The sequence below is a fragment of the Portunus trituberculatus genome, chromosome 42, assembly GCF_017591435.1.
Source record: "Portunus trituberculatus isolate SZX2019 chromosome 42, ASM1759143v1, whole genome shotgun sequence".
In the NCBI taxonomy this organism is placed as follows: Eukaryota; Metazoa; Arthropoda; class Malacostraca; order Decapoda; family Portunidae; genus Portunus; species Portunus trituberculatus.
Window position 1 is genome coordinate 6,821,551 of NC_059296.1, and position 25,709 is coordinate 6,847,259.

General features: G+C 36.5%; 2 protein-coding genes across 14 annotated transcripts in view; one reads left to right on the forward strand and one right to left on the reverse strand.

Annotated features, from left to right (window-relative positions):
- The window catches only part of LOC123517776 (single-stranded DNA-binding protein 3-like), a 194,678-nt gene extending 191,554 nt beyond the window's left edge, over window positions 1-3,124 (forward strand). For all 10 annotated transcript variants that reach the window (XM_045278226.1, XM_045278222.1, XM_045278225.1 and 7 more), the window contains one exon: window positions 561-3,124. Coding sequence is in view for 9 of the 10 variants with exons in the window: in XM_045278222.1 (XP_045134157.1) it covers window positions 561-671 (111 nt within the window). In the remaining variant the exon portion in view is untranslated. The remainder of the gene's footprint in view (window positions 1-560) is intronic.
- The window catches only part of LOC123517778 (actin-related protein 6-like), a gene marked incomplete at its 5' end in the record, with an annotated part of 41,831 nt that extends 17,003 nt beyond the window's left edge, over window positions 1-24,828 (reverse strand). The window contains 9 exon segments of one of the 4 annotated variants that reach the window (XR_006678582.1): window positions 3,952-4,098; window positions 4,925-4,971; window positions 6,784-6,924; window positions 8,198-8,314; window positions 15,286-15,431; window positions 16,151-16,370; window positions 16,724-16,916; window positions 19,066-19,303; window positions 24,711-24,828. Coding sequence is in view for 2 of the 4 variants with exons in the window: in XM_045278232.1 (XP_045134167.1) it covers window positions 6,795-6,924; window positions 8,198-8,314; window positions 15,286-15,431; window positions 16,151-16,370; window positions 16,724-16,916; window positions 19,066-19,303; window positions 24,711-24,828 (1,162 nt within the window). 4 annotated transcript variants of the gene reach the window in all.
- Window positions 24,829-25,709: the final 881 nt, after the last annotated feature.

Sequence of the window (25,709 nt, forward strand, 5' to 3'; positions counted from 1 at the left end):
TTAACATAAGGTACCAAGTTTTCAAGATCCTTGCAAACACTTCACATGGCATTCCAGCCACGAGATGATTGCAAGTCAAAACTACAAAATCACTGCATTAAACTGTCCTGACAAGACCCGTCAGATCTGAGCCACTTGAATTGGTTCTCAGCACACCATTGGTTGCCTCTCTGAGTGTTTTCTCATGTACCTCTGTAAAATTCTGCGTAAATGTAGATTCACATGCTTCACACTTATGGTTCATGCTCTGATATTGCAAGATAACTAAGTGGATTAAATGTGCCACATCCAAAACATAGCCCACACCTACATTGGTAAAGCCTCTTGGTCAAGGGCCTGGCTTTAAGCTTCATATATATATTTTTCATTTTTATTATCATTTGAGGACTAACCAGCATTTTCCATTAAATTTTTCATTGCTTGTGTTTGTTTACCTTATTTGTAATTTAAAATTACATGTTTAATGCTGTATGAAATTTTTGTATGTACATTTTCATGCAATAACTGGATACATTAATCATGTGTACCTAACTTCTGAGGATTTGAACCTCTCATTGCAGGACCAGAATGAGTCTGCTGCCATCCTAAAGATCAAGGAAACTATGCAAGAAGAAGCAAAGAGATTCGAAAAGGACGTTCCACCGGATCATCCAGACTACTTTATGCCGTGACGTGACCCTTTCCCATCCCCACTTTACCCTGTGAAATAGCTCTCTGCTCCCACTGAAACTGACATGGCATTAGTCTGGGGCTGACATTCCTCTCATCCCTAGCTGCTGAAGACTTGCATAGCTCAGTTATGAGGGCAATGTGCGAGTGCTGTCAAGACTATGGCCTCACAGTAACACTACGCCACAACTTTACAGTGATGTGATTCTGTGTGCGGTGGAGTGACGATGGGACAACGGGTCCTAAACAGACTTTTGAGGAACTGGTGAATCAGCCCTCAATACAACTCTTAAGTGAATCAAAACTTAAAAGCTCCACTAATGGAGTGCTATCCTACAGTGAAATTTGAAATGTGATTAGAAACACTAGTGATTTCCTTTACAAAGTCGGAAAGGCAGAATGAGCACTTGGAGGAAATGGGTAAATGTTTGACTTCTTGCATAGACCAAACCTGAGAGAAGTGGAAAACTGGCTCTGATTTCTGCTGTTTGATGATAAGTCTGTTGTGTCATTCATTGTGCTTTCTATGTGAATCTTGTAGGAAACAAAATTACTGTTAATATTATTTGATATGTTTTCTGAATTTCATTAATTTTAAAAACCCAAGATCCATAACCTCAACAGCAGTGTCAGGAGACTAGGGCAGCCAGGGTAAGATGGAGATGTAGATATTTTCATAAACCGTCATTGCTCACGGGTGGTGTCCGCTCGCCTCAACAGGACAACCAGTGCTGCCTGTCTCCTGGCGGAACCTTTCCAGGAATGCCCACAGTTTTCTCATTTCCATGAGAACACTACTCTCTCAGTCCCAGGCACCAGCAGTCCCCACACTACTTCCAACATCACCCTGGGATGTGCCCCTGGGATGGATTGGAAATATCCCCAGGGTGTTGGCCCAGAGCCAGCTGGAACCTACTCACCTAGGGCCTGGCACCCATGTACAAATCCCCCCAGCCTGGGACCTCTGGGACCTGGCACGTGATCTGCCCTCCACATGTGCGAAAGACAGAAATGTCTGTTCTCACTAGTATTACTCAGACTATTCTGGCCTCAGGCCCAACTCATGTAATATCAGATGGGAAGTCTTTTATTCAGACTACTTTGTGTTAGCTTATCTACCAGACAAAGTGATGACCTGTCTCTATTCTGTACAGATCTATCCAAGTGTTGTAGATGTAGAAATAATTTATTATTTGTCATGTCCAAATCTATCACTTTTATCTTTCTTCTAGACTCCCTATGTTAAACTGTTTTAATCACAATGACCACCCCCCCACCCCTCTGTCCATGACCCAACACTACCATTTTTACCTTTTCTCTCACCACCACTATCACCACCACCTCACCACCACTACCACCACCACAACCTCACCTCACCACCTCACCACCACACCACCACCACCATAAGAGAAGTACGAACACAAAACCTTTGGTCTAGCAGTATGGTTTACGTTACTGCTGTCCATTCAACCAGCGCCAAATGTAAATCACTGATAACTTTTGCCCAAGGTACACCACCACCTCCAGAACATCGTCACACTGGGGGTTGACCTGGTATTACATTCTAGGTTCAAAGCATTTTATATATTTGATTTAGGTGATCCATAATAATGACAACTTATCATATCCATCCTCCTCACATTGCACAAATGAGAAACTCTTGTCTTCAGTTGTTTTAGACTGCTATATGTACCTTCTGTTTGAACTAATTGTTCCTGTCTATGGAATATCTTTACACAAAATTTTGTAAGCTACATGTCACAAATGAATAAGATTTAAATGGATTACTTTTTTACCATTCTCCCTCTGTAGCAAATACCTTAATTAGGAAAATAAAAATAAAAAAGGGATGTTCTTGAAGATTGAAGTACATACAGTTTTAAAGTAACAGTTGTAAGACGACTCATCATTGCTTCTAAATATCCTAATTTCATAGATCTGAAATATATTACACGTAACCTGACTGAAATTGTCAAATACAGTACAATAATTCAACAATGGATCAGATTTTAGATTTCTCAGTGGAAATTGTTAAAAAATAAGGGAAAAATGTCATAACTGCATCAATCATTACACAAACATATATGTACTTCATCTTTATAAGAACCGTTACCTCACATCAGGGAAATACTAGAACCTTATACCCAATAGGTGTCAGATGAAATGGTTATTTCTGATACTAAGGAATGGACTTGGTGAAACCCTGAGTGTGTGTTGCTCTGGTGGTGTGGTTGCTTGGCCCAGTTTGTCTGTTTTGACCAAGACCCCTTGTACAGTAGAAAATAGCAAATATATTATGTGTAGCAATTTTCAATAAAATGGCTAAGGCAATAAGACAATTACCATTAGAATTATCCCTCTCACATTTATACCTGTAGTTTATATGATACACATGTACAGTAAAACAATTCTTATTATGAGGGAAAGGTCTGATCCAAATAAATACGAGACCAATTTTCACATTTTCAATAATAACTCCACTATTGTTTTAATTTACCTGATATAAATTCCAAATACGGAATTTAATCCAATTGGCTTTTTTGTTACACAAGTACAATAAAATCTGACCAATGATCCCCAGAGTAAAGGAGCCAAATTGTTGTCAGAGCGCTTGACAGTCAGGAACTAAATCATCTAGTAATAAGAGCGTGTTCTCCAAGAAGGCAAGAAGTTATATATTTATTCTATACCCGACTTGCTCTATATCAAATTTTAGTTTGTGCAAACAGTATGAAATAAATTTTTCTTCAATTGTACTTTTGCTAATTTTACCAGACTGCAGTTGTTGGTTAATACTTAAACAAAACTAGCAACTTGTAAAATAATATTTTCAAAAAGAGAATTGTAAGACCTTTCAGGCCATAGCCATGCAAGATCAGTTCAAGTGGATGGAATATATCTTAATTTCAGAGAACTTGTACCTCAATTACCAGAGGGACAACCTCTCACTAAGCCACAAAAATCAATTTAAGAAAGCTAAAAAAAAAGTAGAAAAAAAAAAAAAATTGGCCAAACCAATCAAAAACAAAATCAAATGCATTGCATTGACAAACACAATTTGAGTAAATGTCATTAGGTGCTGTCCTACAAGCACTTCAGTGGAGTAACAGCATTACATAAACAGTGCATGTCATTTTGTGAGTTATAAGGAGAGAAATTCATATAAGAATTCAGAAATAACTTAATCTCTTTTTTGTTTGATAACTTGACACCCTTGTGTCATTCAAAGTGTCAGGATTATCCCTTTATTTTCATTAATGAAGAAAATAAGTAAGTACTTACCGAAAATATCCACTTCATCCATTTCCAGTTAAGAGACAGCTTCTTGGAAGTCCATGTCAAAGAAATTTAACTTGCCTTTCATAGCAATCTTTGAGTTGATCAGTTGATTCCAAATGATGGACACAATTATTTGTTGTGTACAGGCGTCTGGAATGTATTTTGTACACGCAGACTTTATGATGTAAATATTATGTGACCATGAAAAATACAAGAGGTACAGGTTTTATGCAAGCAAGTGGAACTTTTACATAATTTTTTGTGGTCTTTATAGTTATAACATTTTATAGAGATAAATGTTGAAGTGTATTTGCATACAAATATGCATATAGAAATATTATCTCAGCTATAAAGTAATACAATATAACCCCACCTCACCAAATCCCAAATATATCACTAAGTTTAATTTCAATATATACTAGAATAAAAAAAAAATTAACTATTAATTCACAAGTGCATCAGTAGATGGGCAGTTTACCTCAGATTTAATTTCCATAAGAGGATTTAGCCAATTGTCTCCACTGTCTTACACATTCAGTTATCCAAGTACTTCCTCCCATTCATGAGACAAGCCAAAAGCATTCACAATATTTGCGGTACTTTTTATCAAATTACATATTACAACTATTCTGAATAAAACTTTCACATCAGTAATTTAAGTTGAAATTTTAAATAATTTAACTATTCCATTTGAAAATCATTAATGTATTTTAAACTCCATCATCAGTGGAAAGTAAATAATTCTCACTGGTATAAGATTATCATTGGCAAAAACCTGACATGGCACTGTGAAGAACCCAAACTAACAAATCTAACCCAACAATTACAAGTGGAAAGAAAATTCAAAGTATATAATCTAGATATATTAATAGATATACAAAGATATTAGGTTAAAGGGAAAGTACATGTTATTTATCTACAGGTTAGTTTCCTGTGACAAGATTGAAAATAAAATATAGTCATGAGGAATGCTTACTCTTGATCAGCAAAACAGAAGCCTTCTCTAGATGAATCCACTGCAGTCTGTAACAGATACCACATTTTCAATAATGGATTTCCATTGTAAATTAGTTCATGCACAGCTTCAATTTAAATTAATTGTTACAATAATCTTTATCAATTTATAAAGAAAGTTATTACAAGTCAGGAAAGCAATCCATTCCAACAAATACAGTTTAAAAAAGAATCAATGACATTACTGTCTTAAGGTGCATCATGTTGCTACCTGATACTCATGCAGAGTTGAACAGAAAGTAAGTAAAGTCCACCAGGAAACAATCAAACCTTATTTCTTTAGACTACAAGTTAGATAAATAAAATTTTCAGGAGACCTTAAATCGCTACAAATATGGTAATACATGGTATCCTATGTGAAAGACACCTCATAGCTACACTTTACATGTAAATGGTAATTGCAACTCAAACCTCTACTAATTTCATATATTGATTACTTTGACCTGAGTTTGCTTTCTCAACACTGCCTGACCTCATGAATTCAATGATAGAAAAAAAGATAAGTTGCACTTGCAAAACCCAGTGAATATGAGCAGGTATATGCAAAATCTAGTGAATATCCTAAATTCTAACTGCATTTCTTTTCATATACCTACCTAAGTATATATATTCATAGGAAGTTAAATACCACTTCATCTCATTTAAGGGTTTATCAGTCCAAGGAAATACTAATATAAAGTCAAGTGGCAAGAGAGAGTAATTGCACGTATAGTGGAACCTCAGTTACCGAATGCCTCCCTTTTCAAAAGAACTGGTTTTCCATTAAAAATTTGAACTTGTTCTATAAATATTTCCTTCAATTCAAAGTATTTGAACGAGAGATACATTGAGTATGACACTAAGTCAACCTTTGAAATGTGTTAAATATTATCCTGTTCAAGAACCTCAATGTAAACAAACAGGTTTTGGCTCACAGGAATAATCCCGAGCTATCAATGGCTCTCTCGATACTGTACAACTGCATTGTCCCAAAACCCCTTCTCAACAACAAAATGTCTAGTCTTATGATCACTCTTCAGTTCAGCATTAACTAGATCATTCTTTTCTGTGTTACTCTATAAGGCTTTCCTCACTAGATCAATGACAAAAAGAATACATGCATGATCCAAACAATATCTTCTGATAAGTTTCATGTCACTAATTTGATTCAATACATCCTTTCTGAATAAATAATTTCAGAGCTGGGTATGTTGTGGAGCAACCATCTTGATAATGGGAGCATGACATAAGCCACCAAGTCAGGGTGGATTGGTATCTAGGAAAGGATGAATCCATTTTCAATTTATTTCTACGGGAAAAGTTTTGGTTCTTCGGCATTTTGGATTTCAAATTATAATAAGGAACTAATTAAGTTTGAGAACAGATGTTTCAATACGTACATCTACTTATGGTCCATCTTTGTAGCACACAAGTTATGGTAGAAACTTCTCATAAAAGCTTAAAACTACATAATATAGCACTGTACAAGAAAGTTGCCAATTGACAATAATTGGTGATATATGATCATGTAGAGTGATCACTGGAAAACACTGCATGAAGTCACATACAGACTATACTCCTTTAAATGACACTTTTGCTTTACTATTTCTATCTTCTCCTGTGCCAACTCATCAGTATGGGTATATATATATAAAGGTTTGATCACATTTAATTACAGTACTGGCACTACACCCTGACAAGGCTTCATGCAGAAATTTACCTGGTTAAATTTTCACCACTTCATTTGGATGAATTGGATTACACTGTATTCAACCAAACTTCTATCATCAGCGAATCTCTACAAATCTAGCTTGTTAGTTGTAATCAAATAAAAGTACTCACATATAGATGATTCAAACGCTAAATCTTTCCTGACATATGTTAAAGCCATCCTCTTCCCACTCTTTTTTGGTGATCAGCATTTCTGGGAAGTGAGCAGATCTGCTGATGGCAGCACCTCCCCTCCAGCAGTAAGTTGATGGACTGAAAGATAATGCAACTCCGTAAGAATAATTCATAAAACAATTTACCATTATTATTGACAAAAATTTTATTATCTATGTTGTATTATTAGGAACTAAAAATATTTTTCAATTTTTCATACAGGTCTGGACCTGTATTAAAGACACAGAAAAAAATTTCATTCGAAATATTTTAGTCAGATTATTAGAATATGTTCTTTACTTTGAAAAGAACCACCATATATAGTTATAAGGTATTTTAGAGATCCTAGGAATGCAACATAGATAAGAAAAAAATTTTACATTAAAGTCAAAATTAAGATTTTTTTTTTTTTCCTATTTATACCATGTGGGCTTTTCACAGGAGTTTATGGGCTAAAAGGGATACTTTTTGGGGGTACCTTCTATCTCAAAGCCCACCCGCTAGGAAACCGTTGCCCAGAGTGAGGAAGCCTAACCTACACTTGGACCATGAACAGGATTCGAACCCATGCGCTTGGAGACCCCTCGGACCCCAAAGCACGCATGGTTCCACTGTACCACGGCGGCCCCCATTTATCAATATTTCTCTTCTAATACTAACATAATTGTCTGTGAACTTAGAAACCTTTCCTGTAAAAATTTTCAATATTTTGTACAGGTCTGAACATGTGTTAAAAATTTTAAAAAATATATAATTCTAAAATATTATTGTGTGATTATTAGATGTTCTATACTGAAAGAAGAACCCTTATACATATACAGTTTAAAATTATTTTAGAATTCCTTGTGATGTAGCATATATAATAAATATTTTTCACTTCAAATCAAGATACTTCAAAAATTCATTTTTTCAACTAATACATGATTTTTATATCAATATTCCTTTTTTTACAAATACTCAATGAAATGTCTGTAAACTTGAGGAAAATTTTCTATTGCAAAAATTTTCCAATTTTTCATACAGGCCTGTGTTAAAAACGGGATAAAAATTTCATTCCAAATATTTTTTTACCAATTATTACAATATGTTCTTTACGTACTCCTAGGAACTCCAAAATGCTTTATAACAGTATACAATAGTTTTTCTCAAGTAGCTATGTATGATACACAATAATACAGTAAAATGTAAAATTTTCATCCAAAAAATTTGTAACATTAAAAGACAGGCCTTATAATATGAGAGCAAAAAGTAGTGCAAGTGAAAAATTATGATTTCATTAGACAAAAATAGTCAAAAACCCTAAAGGATATTAGAAAGATTGTTAAATTTTTACTAATATTAGAAAAATAAGAAAAATCAAGAAGAAACTTACTTTTTGGCAAGGGTGACATTCACATCAAATTCATCTGGTGCCATAGACTGAACATCTTTAAAGACTCTGTCTTTAAACATTGGGAAATTACAATTTCCTCCAGTGAGCAAGATATTTCTGAAATAAAATAAAGTCAACAGACACAACCAAAAGGCCCAGGGTTCTTTAAAGTATAGCTCAGGACAAAAAAAAAACTGAGTCATAAGCTCTTGTTCAGTAGGTTGCCAGATCACAAACAGATATATGAATGATATATCAAAGAAAGTAGTGTGTGTGTGTGCATCCTGATGTTAGTTAGTGTCTTGTATGTTGATGCAAATAGCCTGGAGTCAGAGTGTCCCAGGTCTTTCTCTTCACTCCTTTTCATTATAATCTCTTCTCCAAGTTTATATTCTCACATAGATCTTCTATTACTTTTATCCATTTCTGTTATGCATTCAGCACTTAGCAATGGGTCTCTGACACGGAAACAGTAATCATTCCAGGGAAAATCAGCATAATACCTCCTCAGGTCCGCCCCAATTGGCAGAGGTAAAACATCAGAGGCACCTCCACTTTGGGAGACCCTGAAGAGGAATAGGAAAGATAGGACAAGAAACAGAAATGAGACTGTGGTTGGAGGAGCCCAACAGAGAAGATAGGGTAACAGCATAAGCAGAAGGATTAGAGGTAAGGAAGAGATCAAGAATGTTGGGCATGTCTCCAAGACAGTCAAGGATATGAGTAGGGTGTTGCACCAGTTGTTCTAGGTCATGGATGACAGCAAAGTTGAAGGCAAGTTCACCAGGATGGTCAGTGAAGGGAGAGGAAAGCCAAAGGATGGAGATCTTCACGAAAGGGTAGAGGGACAGAATGTGCTCAACTTTGGAAGTTGAATAGTCAAAGAATTTACTACAGTCAGAGGAGTTAGGGGAGAGATAGACAGCACAGATAAATTTAGTTCGAGAGTGACTGTTGAGTCTAAGCCAGATGGTGGAAAACTCGGAAGATTCAAGAGCGTGGGCACGAGAGCAAGTCAAGTCCTTGCGCACATAGTTGCAACATCCAGCTTTGGAGCGAAAATGAGGATAGAGGAAGTTTGGCTCTAAGAACTCTCCCTCTTAATAAAACACTGATTTAAAGCTCTCATTCAAAAATTCACTCATTTCTTTTGGTGTTTCATAGATCCTATTTCCCTTAATTAACTTAGTGATGCTCTCTTTGTTTGTCAGTTTTCCATTTATAAACTTATAAAAAAGCTAGGGTTCCTTTTCACATCTCTTCACTACATCCTTTTAAACATTTATTTCCTCCTCCCTTCTTATCCTAATGTATTCATTTCTCTCTTATACTGCTTCCTATTTGCTTCATTCTGTTGCTTCCGTAACTTTTTCCAAGCTGCATCCTTACACTTTTTAGCTTTTGCACATACAGCATTATACCACACGTTTGCTCTCTTTTACTCTATATTCAGGAATATGTCTCTTAACTCCCTCATTATACTTGTCTAGGAATATATCATACTTCACTTGAATTGTCTTGTCTTGCATAATTTCCTTCCACTCAATATTACCAAAGTAGCTTCTTAACCCTCCAAAATTTGACTTGGAGTGGTTGTCTTTTTTGCTTGTGTCCCTCACTGCATTTTAAAATTTTCTGATCCTCTAAATCAATTTCCAGGACCACATGATCACTTTTTTTCCATTGGGCTATTGATATTTGGACTTTTTTTTTTTTTTTTTTTTTTTTTTACCAATTCCAGCATTGATGGTTCTTCTTCCCCAATATATATCTTGTATAGTCCTTCACCCATTGCTCCAATGTGTTTACCATAGCCAGTTGTAACACTTCCTTCCCCAGCATCCAGCATAACTGTTTGTATCCATTTCTTCCCAATTTAAATCCTCCACAAGTAGTACTCTTCTGTCCTTCCTTAACATATTGTATAGGCAATATAGCACTTCCCTTTGCATTTCTTTATGTACATCAAGCCTCTCTGTATTGGTCTTCGGTGGCACACATGCAATTACGATACTACTTTTTTTCCCTCCCACTGGTCCTAATTGTTGTGCTTCAGACCTTGGCCAGTCTATCCCCGTACTGTACCTCCTCCATGTATATATCTTCTTCAGTCATTATCAATACTCCTCATCCTGCTTTTCCCCTTCTGTCTCTTCTCCAAACATTATATCCCTGCTCTTTAAAATTTGCTTGGATGTCTTCAATTAACTTTGTTTCTGTTATACATACCATGTCTGGTCCTTTTTCCAATATATAATCTCGTATTTACAAGCATCCCGATATAAATCCATCTATGTTTGTAAACATGGCTCGATGTTTCCTTTCACCTTCTCGAATATACCATTTCCTCATGTCTAGCACTTTCCAGTAGAATTTCTTCTTCTCGTTCTCTGTCCTTCTCTCGTTTTTTCCCCTTAGCTTCACTTCTCAGTTCTTTCTCTTCTTCCCTTTCTAACTGATTCCTCTCTCTTTTTATCCAATTTTCTTTATAGTCTGCCTTACCAGCCAGCTTTCCAGTCCTCGCTACCTCCACTTGCAATCTCACTTTAACTTTCAGTGATTTTTTGGTTCCCTCACTACATTTACCAAGTCTGTATATATCTTCTATTTCTTTCTCAAGACTCTGTTCTTCATCTTGAACCACTGAGATAATTTCCTTAACCATCTCTTTCTCCTCCTCCTCATCCTCCCTCACAAATTTCACAGGATTCTTTTTGCTTCTAGTCCATACATAACAATGCACTTCTTTTTGTCCCACAATATCTCTTGCTAATTCTTCCTTTTCTTTGATCACTTGTATGACTGTGTCTTTCATTTTCTCTCTTATTTGCTGCTTAACTCTTCAGCAAAGTTCACTTCTTCATCTTGTTCTTTTTCTCCAGACCTACCATTCCTCTAGCATTGTCTCACTTATCCCTTTTCCTGTTTCCACATTAGTGTCTAACTTTTGCTCAAGTTCCGGTATTGCTATTTCACAGTTTACACATTTGCCCATAAGGGCACTGTTTTCTTTTTTTTTTGTCCAGTTTTCTTAATGTCATTGTTCATTGTAACTGTGCTCTCTAACTTTTCACATCTCTCTCTCTTTCAGCTCTAGATTTTTCGCGATTAGCTGATTCTGCTGTTCAAAAATCCTGGCTACCGTTTCCCTCAAAACTTTAAGTTCCCTGTCCACTGAGATAATCATTTTCATGTTGGTTTTTTCCTCCCTAAATCTCCTGGCTGCCTTAATCCTATAGGTGTTTCAATAATTTCACTCCTGTGTGTGTGTGTATGTGTGTGTGTATTTACCTATTTGTATTTACAGGGCCCGAGCTAAGCTCTCTTGTGTCCTGTCTCCTTGTCCATTCCTGTCATATCTCTCTTTCATCTGATTGACACACACCGCGTCAACGACATCACTGCTCAGTTTATTCCACTTATCAATGCTACAATGCGGGAAACTGTATTTTCTCACGTCATTTAAACAGATGTCTTTTATTAGCTTTTTTCCATGTCCTCAGAGATGATTACTTGTGGTCACCTTTATCAACTCTCTGTCCAGTATGTCAATCTTGTTCACCAATTTATACATAGTTATCATGTCTCCTCTTGTTCTTCTCTCTTCTAATGTGGTCAGCCCCAGCTTCCTCAGTCTTTCCTCATAGTCTAACTCCCTGAGTCCTGGTACCATCCTTGTTGCCAGCCTCTGTACCCTTTCTACCTTCTTCACATTTTTCTTCATATGCGGTGACCAGACACAAGCTGCATATTCTAACTGGGGTCTTATTAAGGTACATAATATCTTCTTCATCATTCCTTCATCTAGGTAGTGGAATGCAAGGCCAATATTTTGAAGCATGTTATATGTTTTCCAAAAAATCTTGTTAATGTGTTTCTCCGGTGACAAAGTGTTTTGCACGGTTACTCCTAAGTCTTTCTCCTCATTGGTCTCTTTAATTTTCTCATCACCCAGCCTGTAATCCCAGTTTGGTCTGTATCTACTTCTTCCCATTTTCATAACATGGGTCTTGTCTATATTAAATTCCATCTGCCACTCCTTACTCCACTCATATATTTTATCAAGATCTTCCTGTAACTTGTTACAATCTTCCACATTCTTTACTCTCCTCATAATTTTAGTATCGTCCGCAAACATGTTCATGTAACTGTCAATTCCTACTGGCATATCATTAACATAAATCAAAAACATGATGGGACCAAGCACTGACCCTTGTGGAACTCCACTGGTTACCTTCTTCCACTCGGACTTCCTTCCTCTCACCACTGTTCTCATTTCTCTTCCCATTAAGTAATTTTCCATCCATTTTGCTAGTTTATCATTTACTCCTCCAATCTTCTTTAGTTTCCACATCAGTCTATTGTGTGGTACTTTATCAAAGGCCTTTCTCAAGTCCAGGTAGATAGCATCCACCCATCCCTCTCTATGTTGTAGTATGTCAGTCACTCTTGAATAAAAACATAATAAATTGGATACGCACGATCTTCCTTTTCTGAAACCAAACTGTCTTTCACTCAGAATGTTTTCACTTTCTAGATACTCACTCCACTTAGCTTTAATTACTTCTTCACATACCTTGCACAATATACTAGTCAACGATACTGGTCTATAATTTAGCGGTTCCATTCTACTACCATTCTTATATATAGGCACAATGTCAGCTCTTTTCCACTCTTTCGGGACTAATCCTGTTCGTATGGAGGTTTCCACAATATCAAATACGGGGTTCAACAATTGATCCTTACATTCATTTAGCAACCTCCCAGATATGCCATCAGGCCCCATTGATTTATTAATATCCAGATTGCTTATAATTTTCCTTACATCTTCCTTAGTAACCATGATGTCCTGCATTTGCTTTATTTCCGTAGGCCTTCCTCCCATAAAATGCTCCTCCTTTGTAAACACTTTGCAAAAGTTGTCGTTCAAAATTTCAGCTATATCTCCAGCATCCTCATATACTTCTTCCCATTTTTACCTTTTCTATTGCCTCCCTTATATTTAGTTTTCCATTTATGAATTTGTAAAACATTTTGGGTCACTATCACAGTTTTCCACCACCCTCTGTTCATATTCCTTCTGTGCTGTTCTCCTTACTTCAACATATCTATTCCTTGCTGTTTTGTAAACTTCTCTTGATAATACATCACTGTTTTTCTTAAGTTTCTTCCATGCCTTTTCTTTGTTCTTTTTTGCTTCTTCACAATTTCTATTAAACCACTGTTTATTATTTAAAGTCCTCTTTCTGTAATATGGCACAAACTTTTTCACAGCAGAGTTATACAAATCCATAAATTTATCGTATTTCAATTGCATATCCCTTTCCTGGTATACCACGGACCAGTCAATTTCATTAAAGAACTCCCTTATATGGTTATAATTTGCCCTAATATAATTTAATTTTTCCTCCCTGCGTTCCACAATCTTATTCGTGCTTAATTCCGTATCCAGCTCAAAGCTTAGGACATCATGATCGCTTCTCCCCAAGGGACATTTCATGTTCAATTTCCTCTTTAGAGAGATGCCCCTGGTAAATACCAAATCCAACCTTGCTGCAACATCTTGTCCCCTGCACCTTGTTGGTGATCTCACCCACTGTGTCATCAAGTTATTTGTTGCTACCTTTAACAATTCCTCTGCCCACTCACCACCGTTCACCACTTCGTAGTCTTCCCACACTATTTCTTTACAATTAAAGTCTCCAACTATCATCACTCTATCCTTTCTGATGAGTTCTTGCTTCATTCTGTCTAGAGTATTTCTCATCACCATTTGGTACTGTTCATATTCCCAAGCACTGGTTCTGGGTGGTATGTATACTGTTATAATATTAATGTCCCTCTTGCCATCTGTTATAAGCATACTTATCACTTCCTCATTTCTCTTACTATAGTTCACCTCCTTCACTATCAGATCTTCCTTAGTAAGAACCATTATACCACCACCTCCTTTATTTTTCTATCATTTCTCCATACTTTGTAGTGTTTTACAACAAACCAGTCTAGCTTTATTTGGGCCTTAGCTTTGTTTCCACTACACACATTATGTCCGGTTCGTTATTTCTTAGGTAATCCATACATTCTAGCCTCTTAGACAGAAATCCATCTATATTCATGTAAGTCACTTGTATTCCATTCCTAGTCTCTTTCTTCCATGTAATGTCTATTCCGTCTGTTTTATCCACCACTTCTTTAGCCTCCCATTTCTCATCCTCCAAAAAAACTTGGTCTTTTCCTCCTCTGTTCTTTCGTCATTCCTCTCTTTCACTTCAGTTACAAGCTCTTTCATTTTCATTCGCTCATCCTGTGACATATTTCTTCTTATGTAAATTGTTTTGGTTTCCTCAGAGTCCTTAAGTTTCCAAGCCCTCCTCAACAAGGCCTCAGCTGCCACCTGAGACTTTAATTTCAATTTTAATGGTCTATTCTTGCCTTCCTCAAAAGCTCCCAATCTCACACTTTCTTCTACCTCAGCATATAGGTCCTCTTCCTCCACAGAGATCTTGTTCAGTAAAGACTTAATCCTGTCATTTTCCTTATCCTCCTATCCTGCCAGTTCCTGTTAGTTTCCTCCTCAATCCTGTTATGATCACACATTTTTTCTTTTCAGCAATATCTCTCAACACATACTCATTTTCCTTTAGTGCCTTTACCATTTCACTCTGCGTAATCATTTTATTTTCCTCTTCCTGCTTTTTTCACTATCTCCCTAAAGGACCTTTGTACCTCCTGATGTTCATGGTTCACTTCTTTCATCCTAGCATCAATTAGATTAAGGCATTCCTCCTTCCTCAAGTCCCCTTCGGATATTTTCATCTCCATTTCTAGGTGTGTGTGTGTGTGTGTGTGTGTGTGTGTGTGTGTGTGTGTGTGTGTGTGTGTGTGTGTTTTTTTGAGGGACACCAACCAAGATCAATAAAACTGCAATAAGAAAAGGACAACTAAGGCCTTGACACTGAGGCTTTAACAACAGCTGGGTTTAGTAAATTTTCAGACATGACATGCTAGCTTTTTCTAATTATTTTTCATTGAGCAACTGTTAAGTGAAATTACTTATACGTACTACAAACATGACTAAAAAAACTTGCCTATACAAATGTGGTCTTGTTTCCTCAGGGCACTTGTTTATTGAGTGAACAATAGCCTCAGTGATACCCATCTCCTGTATCCCAACATCACTAGGATGGAATAAGAGTTCAGGTATTGCAAAACGTTCATTGTTGAGACGGATCAGCTGGAAGAGACAAAGACGTGTCCATTAACACGTGCCCTGTTGAAAAATAATGAAAATTTTCTTTTCACAGAAACTCTGTTCAGAGTTTCTCCAACATTCTTCAACCAAAGATAAAACAACTCCCTGTAGTCCACTTCCTGGTCTGTGTCACTTAATGATAGGGAAGTGCAACCGATAAACAACTATAACATCCAAAGACCTCTAGCTCTGACCACAAAGAGGTGGTCCTGCACTGTCTGTACAGAACCTAAGTCTTGACTCACATAAATCTGTCAAAAAGCACTTTTGTATGCCATCCTCACATCACAGTATGACACACCTGCTTAATCACAAGCCTGACTGCACCAGAGAAGAAATAATAGAAAAAATAAAATATATATCATAAGCAGTCTGTCAGCTCAGTGAATAGTTGGTTTTGCATGCTCTATCCAATATGAATTTAGTACTCATCTATTCCCAATGGCTGTTTTCTTAAGTCAATCATGTGAGGAATATGCTGTTTCCAACATTTTATCTTTTGTCCTGACAGGAAATGCTGGCTAAGTACTTTATAAAAGCAAACAGGGTAAGGAGAATGAGAGGATAAAATATGTAAGGAGGGAATGTCTGAGCATTTATCCACTTTTAAATATATAAAGAAAAAAATTACAGCTCTCTCTCTCTCTCTCTCTCTCTCTTTTTTCTCTCTCTGTTTCACGAGCACCACTGTTAACGCCCACCTGTTCACCAGCAGTAGATTTTCCAGTGGACTCCTCCAGAGGCCTGACATAGCCTCTCTTTATAGTCGTGAAGTCTGGCAGCACATAATCTCTCAAAATATGGTTTGCTTGCTTCCCATCCCGAGCTGTTCTCATGTCAGCATTGTAGTCCAGTGACACAAAACAAGCATCTTCCTTCACCTGATTAATTACATACGTTTCATCCATAACATTAAGTTGCCTGAAAGTAAAGTTATCATAAATACAGCATCATGTTGAAAGGAGACAGATGAAAGCCTAAACACAACCTAATGAAAAGAGTAAAGGAGGACATAGCAAAGGATGCACATCAAATGGCAGATTCATAAATCCTCGAACTCCTTAAGAGAAAATAGGACAAAATGATAATGACAATAATGATGATGATGATGATGATCAAGGCTTCTGGATACTGACTGTGCCACAAAACAATGATTTACAAAGAAAATACTGCAGAAATTAACACTAATCTAATGGAAGTCACACAACATTCATATTGTATCTATTTCCAAGACTTGTGAAAAGATGACAATAAATAAATATTAACAATCTTACCTGTACGATATCAACTCCTTTAAATGATTAGTAAGGACTTTGCCCCCAATATCTACTCTCAAAATGGCATCTTTCTGTTTTTTGCCTTGAATGTAGGGAACAATATGGGTGAAGCTGAAGCCAGACTCCACTAGCAGACAACACAGCTCTCTTGGCCTGTCACGGTGATATTTGTGTACTGACAGGTCTCCAGCTGCAAGTAGAAATGACCTATTGGTTTTCTATTCAATTTAATGCATAAGTTTGCTTAAAAAAAAAAATAAAAAAAAGGGGGGGGGGACAAAAGACGAAGATCTCTACAGGTGATAATGTCATAAGTAAATTAAATACACTAAAGGTGCTGGTTATGAAAGTGAAAATGAGACTGGTAATTTACATAATATTTACTGTTATGCCTTGTTGAGATACCCAGTCTAACATAATGAATGTTGAGAAGAAACATACGATGAGACAGTAGTATTTCATTTCAGTTATTGCCCCAAGCTCAACTTATTTATTGAACATCATTGGATGTAGAGACTTTTTCCTTGGTCTGGCTGTGCAACACAATAAGACGAAGTGTCAGTGTGTCCTTCCATTGTGGTGACCAGATGAAAAGTGTGTTGATTTGCACGTGCATGCCTGCGCGGTGACTCGACTTCCCCCTTCCCCCAGGAAAAATCCCACCTCGGGTCAAGTAGTAACATCACCTGACCTGATATACCACATTGTCATACAAGTACATGAAATACCTTCATTTGATTTGGTATGTAACACTTATTTGTATCACCTGCCATCTAATGAAACAGTCAGAATATTCTTAGAACGAGAGGAGAGAAAAAGATAAAGGAACAAGAAGCTGAAGCAAAGAGGAGAATTGAGGGAAAAGAAAAAGCAGAAGGAAAAAGAAAAGAAAGAACGAGAGGAGAGAGGAAGACCAAAAGGGAAGGAAAACAGTTCAGGGCACCTCTGTCTGCTTCCCAAAAGCAAAAAGGTGAGGAGAAAGAGTCTTCAGATAGTGTGGATGAGCCAATCTTGGACAATGACTTAGATGATTTCATCAAGATATGAAAGAACTCTGCGAGAAATGGCAATATGATACAAGAACAAAAGTGAGAATAAAGTGTGGACTGTGTGACAGCTGGTGGTATGTGGAATGTGAGTCGGGTGGATTTGAGTGGGAAGTTTCAGGAAGACATTGAGGCGATGGATGTTGAGTTTTTTTGTGATATATGCAACTTAGGCTGTCTTGCTACTGTTTGATGAAACTTTACATGGAGTATTTTCAACATTTTCCTTTGAATTCTGTCGGATTGATTTGTTTATGATTTTCAACACTAACAGTTTCTCTCAGTTTGTGTGTCAATACATTAAAGTGTAATTTTTTTTCTCTCTCTCCTTGACAAGCAAGAGAATCTAACTACTACTAACCAATTATTGACAACAATCTTTATAGCTTGTGGATAAAAATTGAGAACTTAAGGCATCTAGCATTATAACATGACAGTCCATAGCACACTGATCTCCCTCCTTCACATAACATGTAAATCCGGCTAGTAGGCGCACTCAGCCGTCCTAACTTTCTTTCACTTACAGTGCTCTATGCAGAGAAACTGCAGTGATAGAGGATAGCGTGTTACCCGCCATCATAACAGATACAATTTTATACCAATAGTGAAACTTTCATTGTCACATTTGAGGCTGGAAGTTTCACAGCTGATATTGTCTGCTTGAGGTAGCACAAACTGCTGCTTCTACTCTATGTCTGTGCATCCTATATGTCATCAAATGTGGTAATTCTTCTTATGAGATGCTTTTTTATTTGTATATATTCCTGGTAACCATCCATCAAAAGGGGCAGTGGTTAAGGCTATTGAAAAGGAAACACACATGAAGACATTAGCGTGTAAGTATGAACAGTAATAGCTTGACAATCTAAAGAAAATTCTCTCACATTTGGCCCCATTAGACATTCAGGTTAGACCAAGAAAAGGGAACTACTAGTCTGCAATGGTGTAGCAGAGATTCATAAATTTCCTTGTGGATTCCTGATGTGGAGGGACCTGGGCATGCTATACAACTGACCCTTACACACACTGTATGTGATGGGGATTGGTCCTTCCCTAGAAGCTAAGAGGCTGAGATGCATAGGAATGTTAGTGAATATGACCATGACTGTAACCATGCAGAAACCTTGTCAGTACACCAATTCATCCCATACATCAAAGCCAAAATTCATTAAAATGGGTGCCTCAGTATTATTATGAAAATAATTTTTGCAAGAAAATTCTTAACATATGAGTATTTCTAATTTTCATGAAAAAAACACCAACTAACAAGAATTAGTGGAATTGTGTACATACCATTTATCCTTAGTAAGGCATCAACCTCATATTCTTCAAAGAATATTTCACTCAGTGCCTCTTGAGTGCTGGTGAAGTTCAGGTATGGCTCGGTGACAATCATGGTGGTGTTGGAGTGATTAACATTGAACACATCTTTGCCAAACACATAGTCCCAAACAGTCTTCTGTATGTCCCAGTTGACTAAGTAACCCTGCAGTGAATTAGTGTCTTTATCATCACAAGGAATGTTGAGAACCTTGAAGAAAATAAACAAAACCTAACTGAAAAAGATGCAGGAAGACTTTCATCATAAACACTATCTCCCATTGATGTATCATCTTCTGTTTGCCCAACATAACTACACTAATAACAAATAAAAACAATATTAAAAGTTACCACATGAGAGAGAGAGAGAGAGAGAGAGAGAGAGAGAGAGAGAGAGAGAGAGAGAGAGAGAGAGAGAGAGAGAGAGAGAGAGAGAGAGAGAGAGAGAGAGAGAGAAACTGATACCGATACATTTATTGGCCCAAGAAAAGAATCATACAATATACATTTAGTTATATATACAAATCAAAGGGCTAGGTCTGTTGAGTTAAGATCTTAAACAGACCTTCTGAATTATATACTAACAGTCATTAGCCTACAAGGGCAAAACGGGCCTTCCAACGATAAGTAAAAAAAAAAAATATATATATATATATATATATATATATATATATATATATATATATATATATATATATATATACACAAGTATTACACAAATTACAACTACTTACAATAAATACTATTACAGTGTGTTCTCAAAGTACATTTTCTTTAATTTATTCTTAAATACATTACAAGAAGAGCTATCTTTCACGTCTTCGGGAAGTTGGTTCCACTGCTTCACTCCTCTATATGTTATATACCTTTGAGCATGTGATGTTCTATTCAATGGTACTATTAAGTTATTTGTCCTACGAGAATTATAGGTATTTGGCTTAAACTGAAAAACACAGTCAACTTGAAAATTATGAATTGATTTATAAATAAAGTTACACATTTGCAAAGTTATATCATACAGTTTTAACAAATTAAAGTTTTCGAAAAGCGGTTGTGTATGTGCATACCTATTACTGCTGGACATGACACGTAGCAATTTTTTTTTAATAATAGATAAGGCTTCAAGGTTAGTGTTTATAGTCCCACCCCAAATTGCACAACAGTACATGAGATGAGGATATGCTAAAGCTATGTAAATTTGCCTAATACAATCCACTGTTAAAGACCTGCATATTTTGTATAATATACCAATTATCTTACTGAGCCTCGTACAGGTCTCATTGACATGACCACTCCACCTCAACTTGCTGTCTATAGTTACCCCTAAAAATTTACATTGTTCCACTTGCTCTAGTAATATGTTATCTAAATATATTTCTATAGGTGGTGATTGATGTAATAATGATGAAGAGATCATATAATGAGTTTTGGAAACATTAATTGTTAGTTTGTTGCTTCTAATCCAATTTAAAACTTTCAGCATTTCTGAATTTAGGTATTCTTTAATTCATGCAAATTATTACCTTGTATATATATGGTGGTGTCGTCGGCAAACAAAAGGAATTTTAATTTATTAGTAGTGCGCGTTATGTCATTTATATACAATAAAAATAAAATTGGACCCAAAATTGATCCCTGAGGTACACCATGGGTGAGAGGAGAAAATGATGACACAGAATTATTAACAACTGTACATTGTTTTCGAGAGCCAAGGTAACTTTTAAACCATTGGAGAGCTATTCCCCGAACACCATAAATATTTAGTTTCTTTATCAAAATTGAATGTGATATACAATCAAAGGCTTTAGAAAGATCACAGAATAACGAGATTTGAAATTCCTTATTATCAATAGTATTATTTATATTTTTGCACAACTGATAAACAGCAAGCTCAGTGGAGTAGCCATGACGGAACCCGTACTGAACATCAGTTAGAATTTTACAATTCGAGATATAATTAAACAATCTTACAACAACAACCTTTTCAAAAATTTTACTGAAACTTGGAAGTATAGATATAGGCCTATAATTTAAGTGAAGAGTTTTTCCCTTTATTTTTATAAACAGGGATAACTTTAGCAATCTGCAACTGTTGAGGAAAAGAACCTTCTTTAAAGGAACTGTTAATTATATGGACAAGAAAGGGGGAAATTTCATTAGAACATTCTTTAATAACCTTGATACTAATATTGTCAAAACCTGGTGAAGTTATCTTAAGATCCTTAATTATGGTTTGTATCTCTGACAGCGTAGTTGATCAAAGAAAGAAAGAATATGGCATTGGTTCTGGCATAAATGAAGTACATGGTACAGATGATTGTTGAACCTGGTCAGCTAATATCTCTGCAACATTACAAAAATAATTATTAAATGATTCAGCAATGTCCTTTGAGTCATTCAACATTTTGTCTTCGAAAAAAATAGTCAGGAAGCTTTATTTAGAGGTTTTACCCAAAATAGAATTAATTGTATCCCAGTTCTTTTTAGAATTACCAGAGTTGGTCCTAAATTGTGATTTATAATAATTATCTTTGGCTGTTCTAATCAAAGCAGTAAGAGTGTTTCTATATTGTTTAAAAATTTTCCCATAAGTAAGAGGCCATTTAGCATATAATTTTTGAAGTTTATTACGATGTTTTATTGATTTTTTTTATACCGGCAGTTATGTATGGTTTATTATGATGTTTCTCTTTACATGTAAAAGTCTTTATTGGAAAATGCTTGTCATACAGATATGAAAATCCTGACATGTAATTATCAAAGCTTTTGTTTGTATCATTCTGAACCATTACAGATTTCCAATGAAAGGTTACCAGATCATTTCTGAATGCTTGCATTGATAAATCATCATAAAATCTTTTTGATATCTTTATATGTTCTGATCGAATATGACTAAAATTTAGGGAAAAGAAACTGAAAACTGGGAAATGGTCACTGATAGATATATGATAAATGCCACTTACTCGATGGTGTTCTAAATTATTTGTCCAGATATTGTCAATTAGAGTAGCTGATTGTGTAGTAACTCTTGTGGGTTTTGTAATTGTTGGAAAAAAGAGATAAGAATATGAAAGATTTAGACATTCACAGGTTTTCCTATCATTTCTTAATAAATTGACATTTAAATCTCCCATCAAATAGCATGGTGAATTTTCTCTAAAATATCAGAAATATCATTAATTGAAGAAAGAAATTCACTGAAATTTGCATTTGGTGGTCTGTACATAATTTTCAATAAATTTGACTGGCTGAATAACTTGAATAAGCAGAGATTCAATATAAGGCAATTTAAATGACAAATTTTGTAATTCAAACCCTGTAAAACTATTGCGAAGAAGCAATGCTAAACCACCACTCTGTGTACTCTTGTTACTGAAAAATTAATTACATCCATTGAGACGATATAGTGAACAGTTAGTCATTCAATCTAGTTTCACAAAAGCCAATTACGTCATAAGAAATACCAGATTGATCTTAACATTGATCTACAAAAGCTTCAAAATTCTGAGGAACACTAGATATATTGTAAGCTAATAATTTAAGTGTATTGGAAGAAAGTTTCAATAATTCACCAGAGGAATCTGAATCACAAAAATTATAATTACATTCAGGTATAGAAATGACATGATCATGTGCATAATCATCATTGAAATTAAATCGCTCAAATTTTAAATTATTTATAACACTAAATGGAAACTTGTGACTACTTTCATTTATCCCATCAAGGAATTCTGAATCACTCAAATTATCAAAGGGAAAAACATATTGGTGATCACACATAAATCAGTAACATCAATCGTTTACTTATCTTGCTCTTGGTAGTCCTTTATTGTTTCTTTTGTGTTCGTGAGCTGCTCCTGGAAGAAGACCGCTGTACCGATGGGCGCGGGGTAGTTCCTCCGGTACGGCCGGTTGTGAGCACAGCATCAGCTGCACAACTCCCGGCACGTCCACCAGCGGAAGTAGCCAGCAGCTCCTGGATCATTCACGGGCGTCGAATCCTTCTCAGCAGAGGACCTCCACGCACCAGCAGCCTCCACACGTGTGATATCACCAGCCTTGGATTCGGTACCTCTATGCCTTGGAGAAGTAGCTGAAGCCTTGGATCCCAGAGCTGAATATTGCTTCAGATGATGAGAACTAGCGGAGACTTCGTTACCACCATCATCATCGCTTCGAACTGGTGTTCCATCCGGGGCAGAAGTAGAGCCCCGAGATACTTCAGCACGAGCTCCTTGTGTAGTTGTTTGTATCCTGTCTTTCATAATTAACTTTGTGCGTCGAAAATAGGCAATTTTTCCACGACTTTTTGCTTCTTTCATTTCAGGGATTTGAGCTTTTTTGATGTTGTGAGAATCAGGACACAAATCTTCGTTGAAAAAGATTCGTGATCCTGTGAGCTTAGAAACATTTCTCATTGCTGCTTCCCGATCACAGTATCTGGTGAAACGAGCAATTATGGGACGCGATCGATGCCCAAATCGCTTACCCATTCTATGCTCGTTCAAGCTCGACACCTGGCAGGCCGAGCTTGTTCTCCAGAAGTTTTGAAACCAGAACAGCTGTATTCTCCCAAGTTTCACCAGGTTCCTCCTCAACGCCAGTAATTTGTAGGTTGTTTCGTCGGCTACAATCTTCCATATAATTACATCCATCTTTCAGCTCCTGAACTATCTTGCAATTAGCTGAAAGATCGTCACTGAGTTTCTTGATGGTTGCCTCGTTACATTTTACCTCCTGTTTCAAGTCGTCGACCTCTTTCTGGGAAAATTCCAAGCTCCTCGTAATATCTTGGACAGTTGATTGCAAGGACTGTATCTTCACCTCCATTTGTTTCACGAATATATCAAGTGCACTGCGAAATTACTGATCTTGGGAATCAAGCACCCTTTTCAAAGATTGCTCGTCCATCCTTGTATCCAACAGTAGTAAGCGTGGAACAGGTAGCACGGAGCACGGAGGGACACGTCTTGCCTCGGCGAAGGCCAACAGGAGAGAGAGAGAGAGAGAGAGAGAGAGATGAGAGAGAGAGAGAGAGAGAGAGAGAGAGAGAGAGAGAGAGAGAGAGAGAGAGAGAGAGAGAGAGAGAATTTTCATGTCTCAAACTGACAGGTTATTCACTTTTCCTGATACAACTTGGCCAGATGACACCTTTATTTGAAAAAAAAAAAAACATGTAGGAAGGACGTCAACCAAAGTCAACAAAAACAAAACTACAATAAAAAAAAAAGACCCACTGAGGTGCCAGTTCCTAGCCAGAGTAAAGAAAAAAAAATAAATAGATAAAATAAAATAAAAAAAATACAGGGTAACCATCTTACAGAGATATCTCCTCTTTGGGGATTCTAAGGAAGGACTGGAACAATAAGATACAGATGAGATTGTAATCAGAAGATCCCAAAAGATGAGAGGTGAAAGCAAAAGCAGAAGTATTAGGTTAGGAAAAGATCAAGAATCTGAACCTCAACACACACACACACACACACACACACACACACACACACACACACACACACACACACACACACACACACACACACACACACACACACACACACACACACACACCTGCCCACAAAAGTAGACCTTTCATCTGTGCCATTCTGACCACCACTCACTTTCTGGAAAGGCAATATGTAGAACAGCCCAGAAGCATCTCTACAGTCTTCAATTTGGTCAGCAATAAACGGTCTTCTCCGTTCACTTTTGGCCTTCATGATGGCATTTGGCATGACTCTGAAAGTAGCATTTTTATTTAAGAACAACACAAAGACGCATCACAAAATCCCTCATACACAGGTATATTCTTGTGAACTACAATCATCTTTGGGTAATCCGGGATTCAATACATATACAGAACGAACCTAGGTACAGAAGTTTTGAAAAAGTTACTATTTATCAGTATCATGGGAACATCATCCCTACAGCAGCTAATCTAAAACTCTAACCTTGATAAGATGCTCTGTCCCCTAAACATTCTAAAGACTACAAGTTCCATACTCACAGCTGACAATTTACTTTCACTTTAGCTTTTCCAGACTAACTTAATGCTTGGACTGTTGGGTACACCTCTCTCCTGCTTTGTTGCATCTACAACTGATAGTCAATACTATACTAACTGCAACCTTCCCTCCTCCCACAGCCTTGCTTCACTAAACTTTCTTCTTTATTCTTTATTATAACATTCAGACCTTCAACTAGTGGTGCTGTACAGGGCCTCTTATTCTTGAGGATTTAAATATGAATGTACAAGTATGACTAATGTTATATACTATGTAAACACACACACCCCGTTTAACGAAGGGGTTACGTTCCTTAAAACACTTCGTTAAGCGAACCGATTATAACAAGTTTAACCCCTGACTTGAACTTCCATTGAGAGTAAGCAACGCGAGTGTGCATCATAGTACAGTGAAAGGTTTAATGAAAGTAAAAATTATGAAGTTTAACATTTAGGCAGTTAAATTTAATTTAAGTCATTATAATGTACACTAATGTATGTATGTACATAGCTTTATAATGTTGATGATCTTAAATTTACGAAGGAGGAGAGTGAAACGGGAAAGACACTAACCGGCAACCTGTGGAATGTAAACAAAGGACGTATCATTGTATCA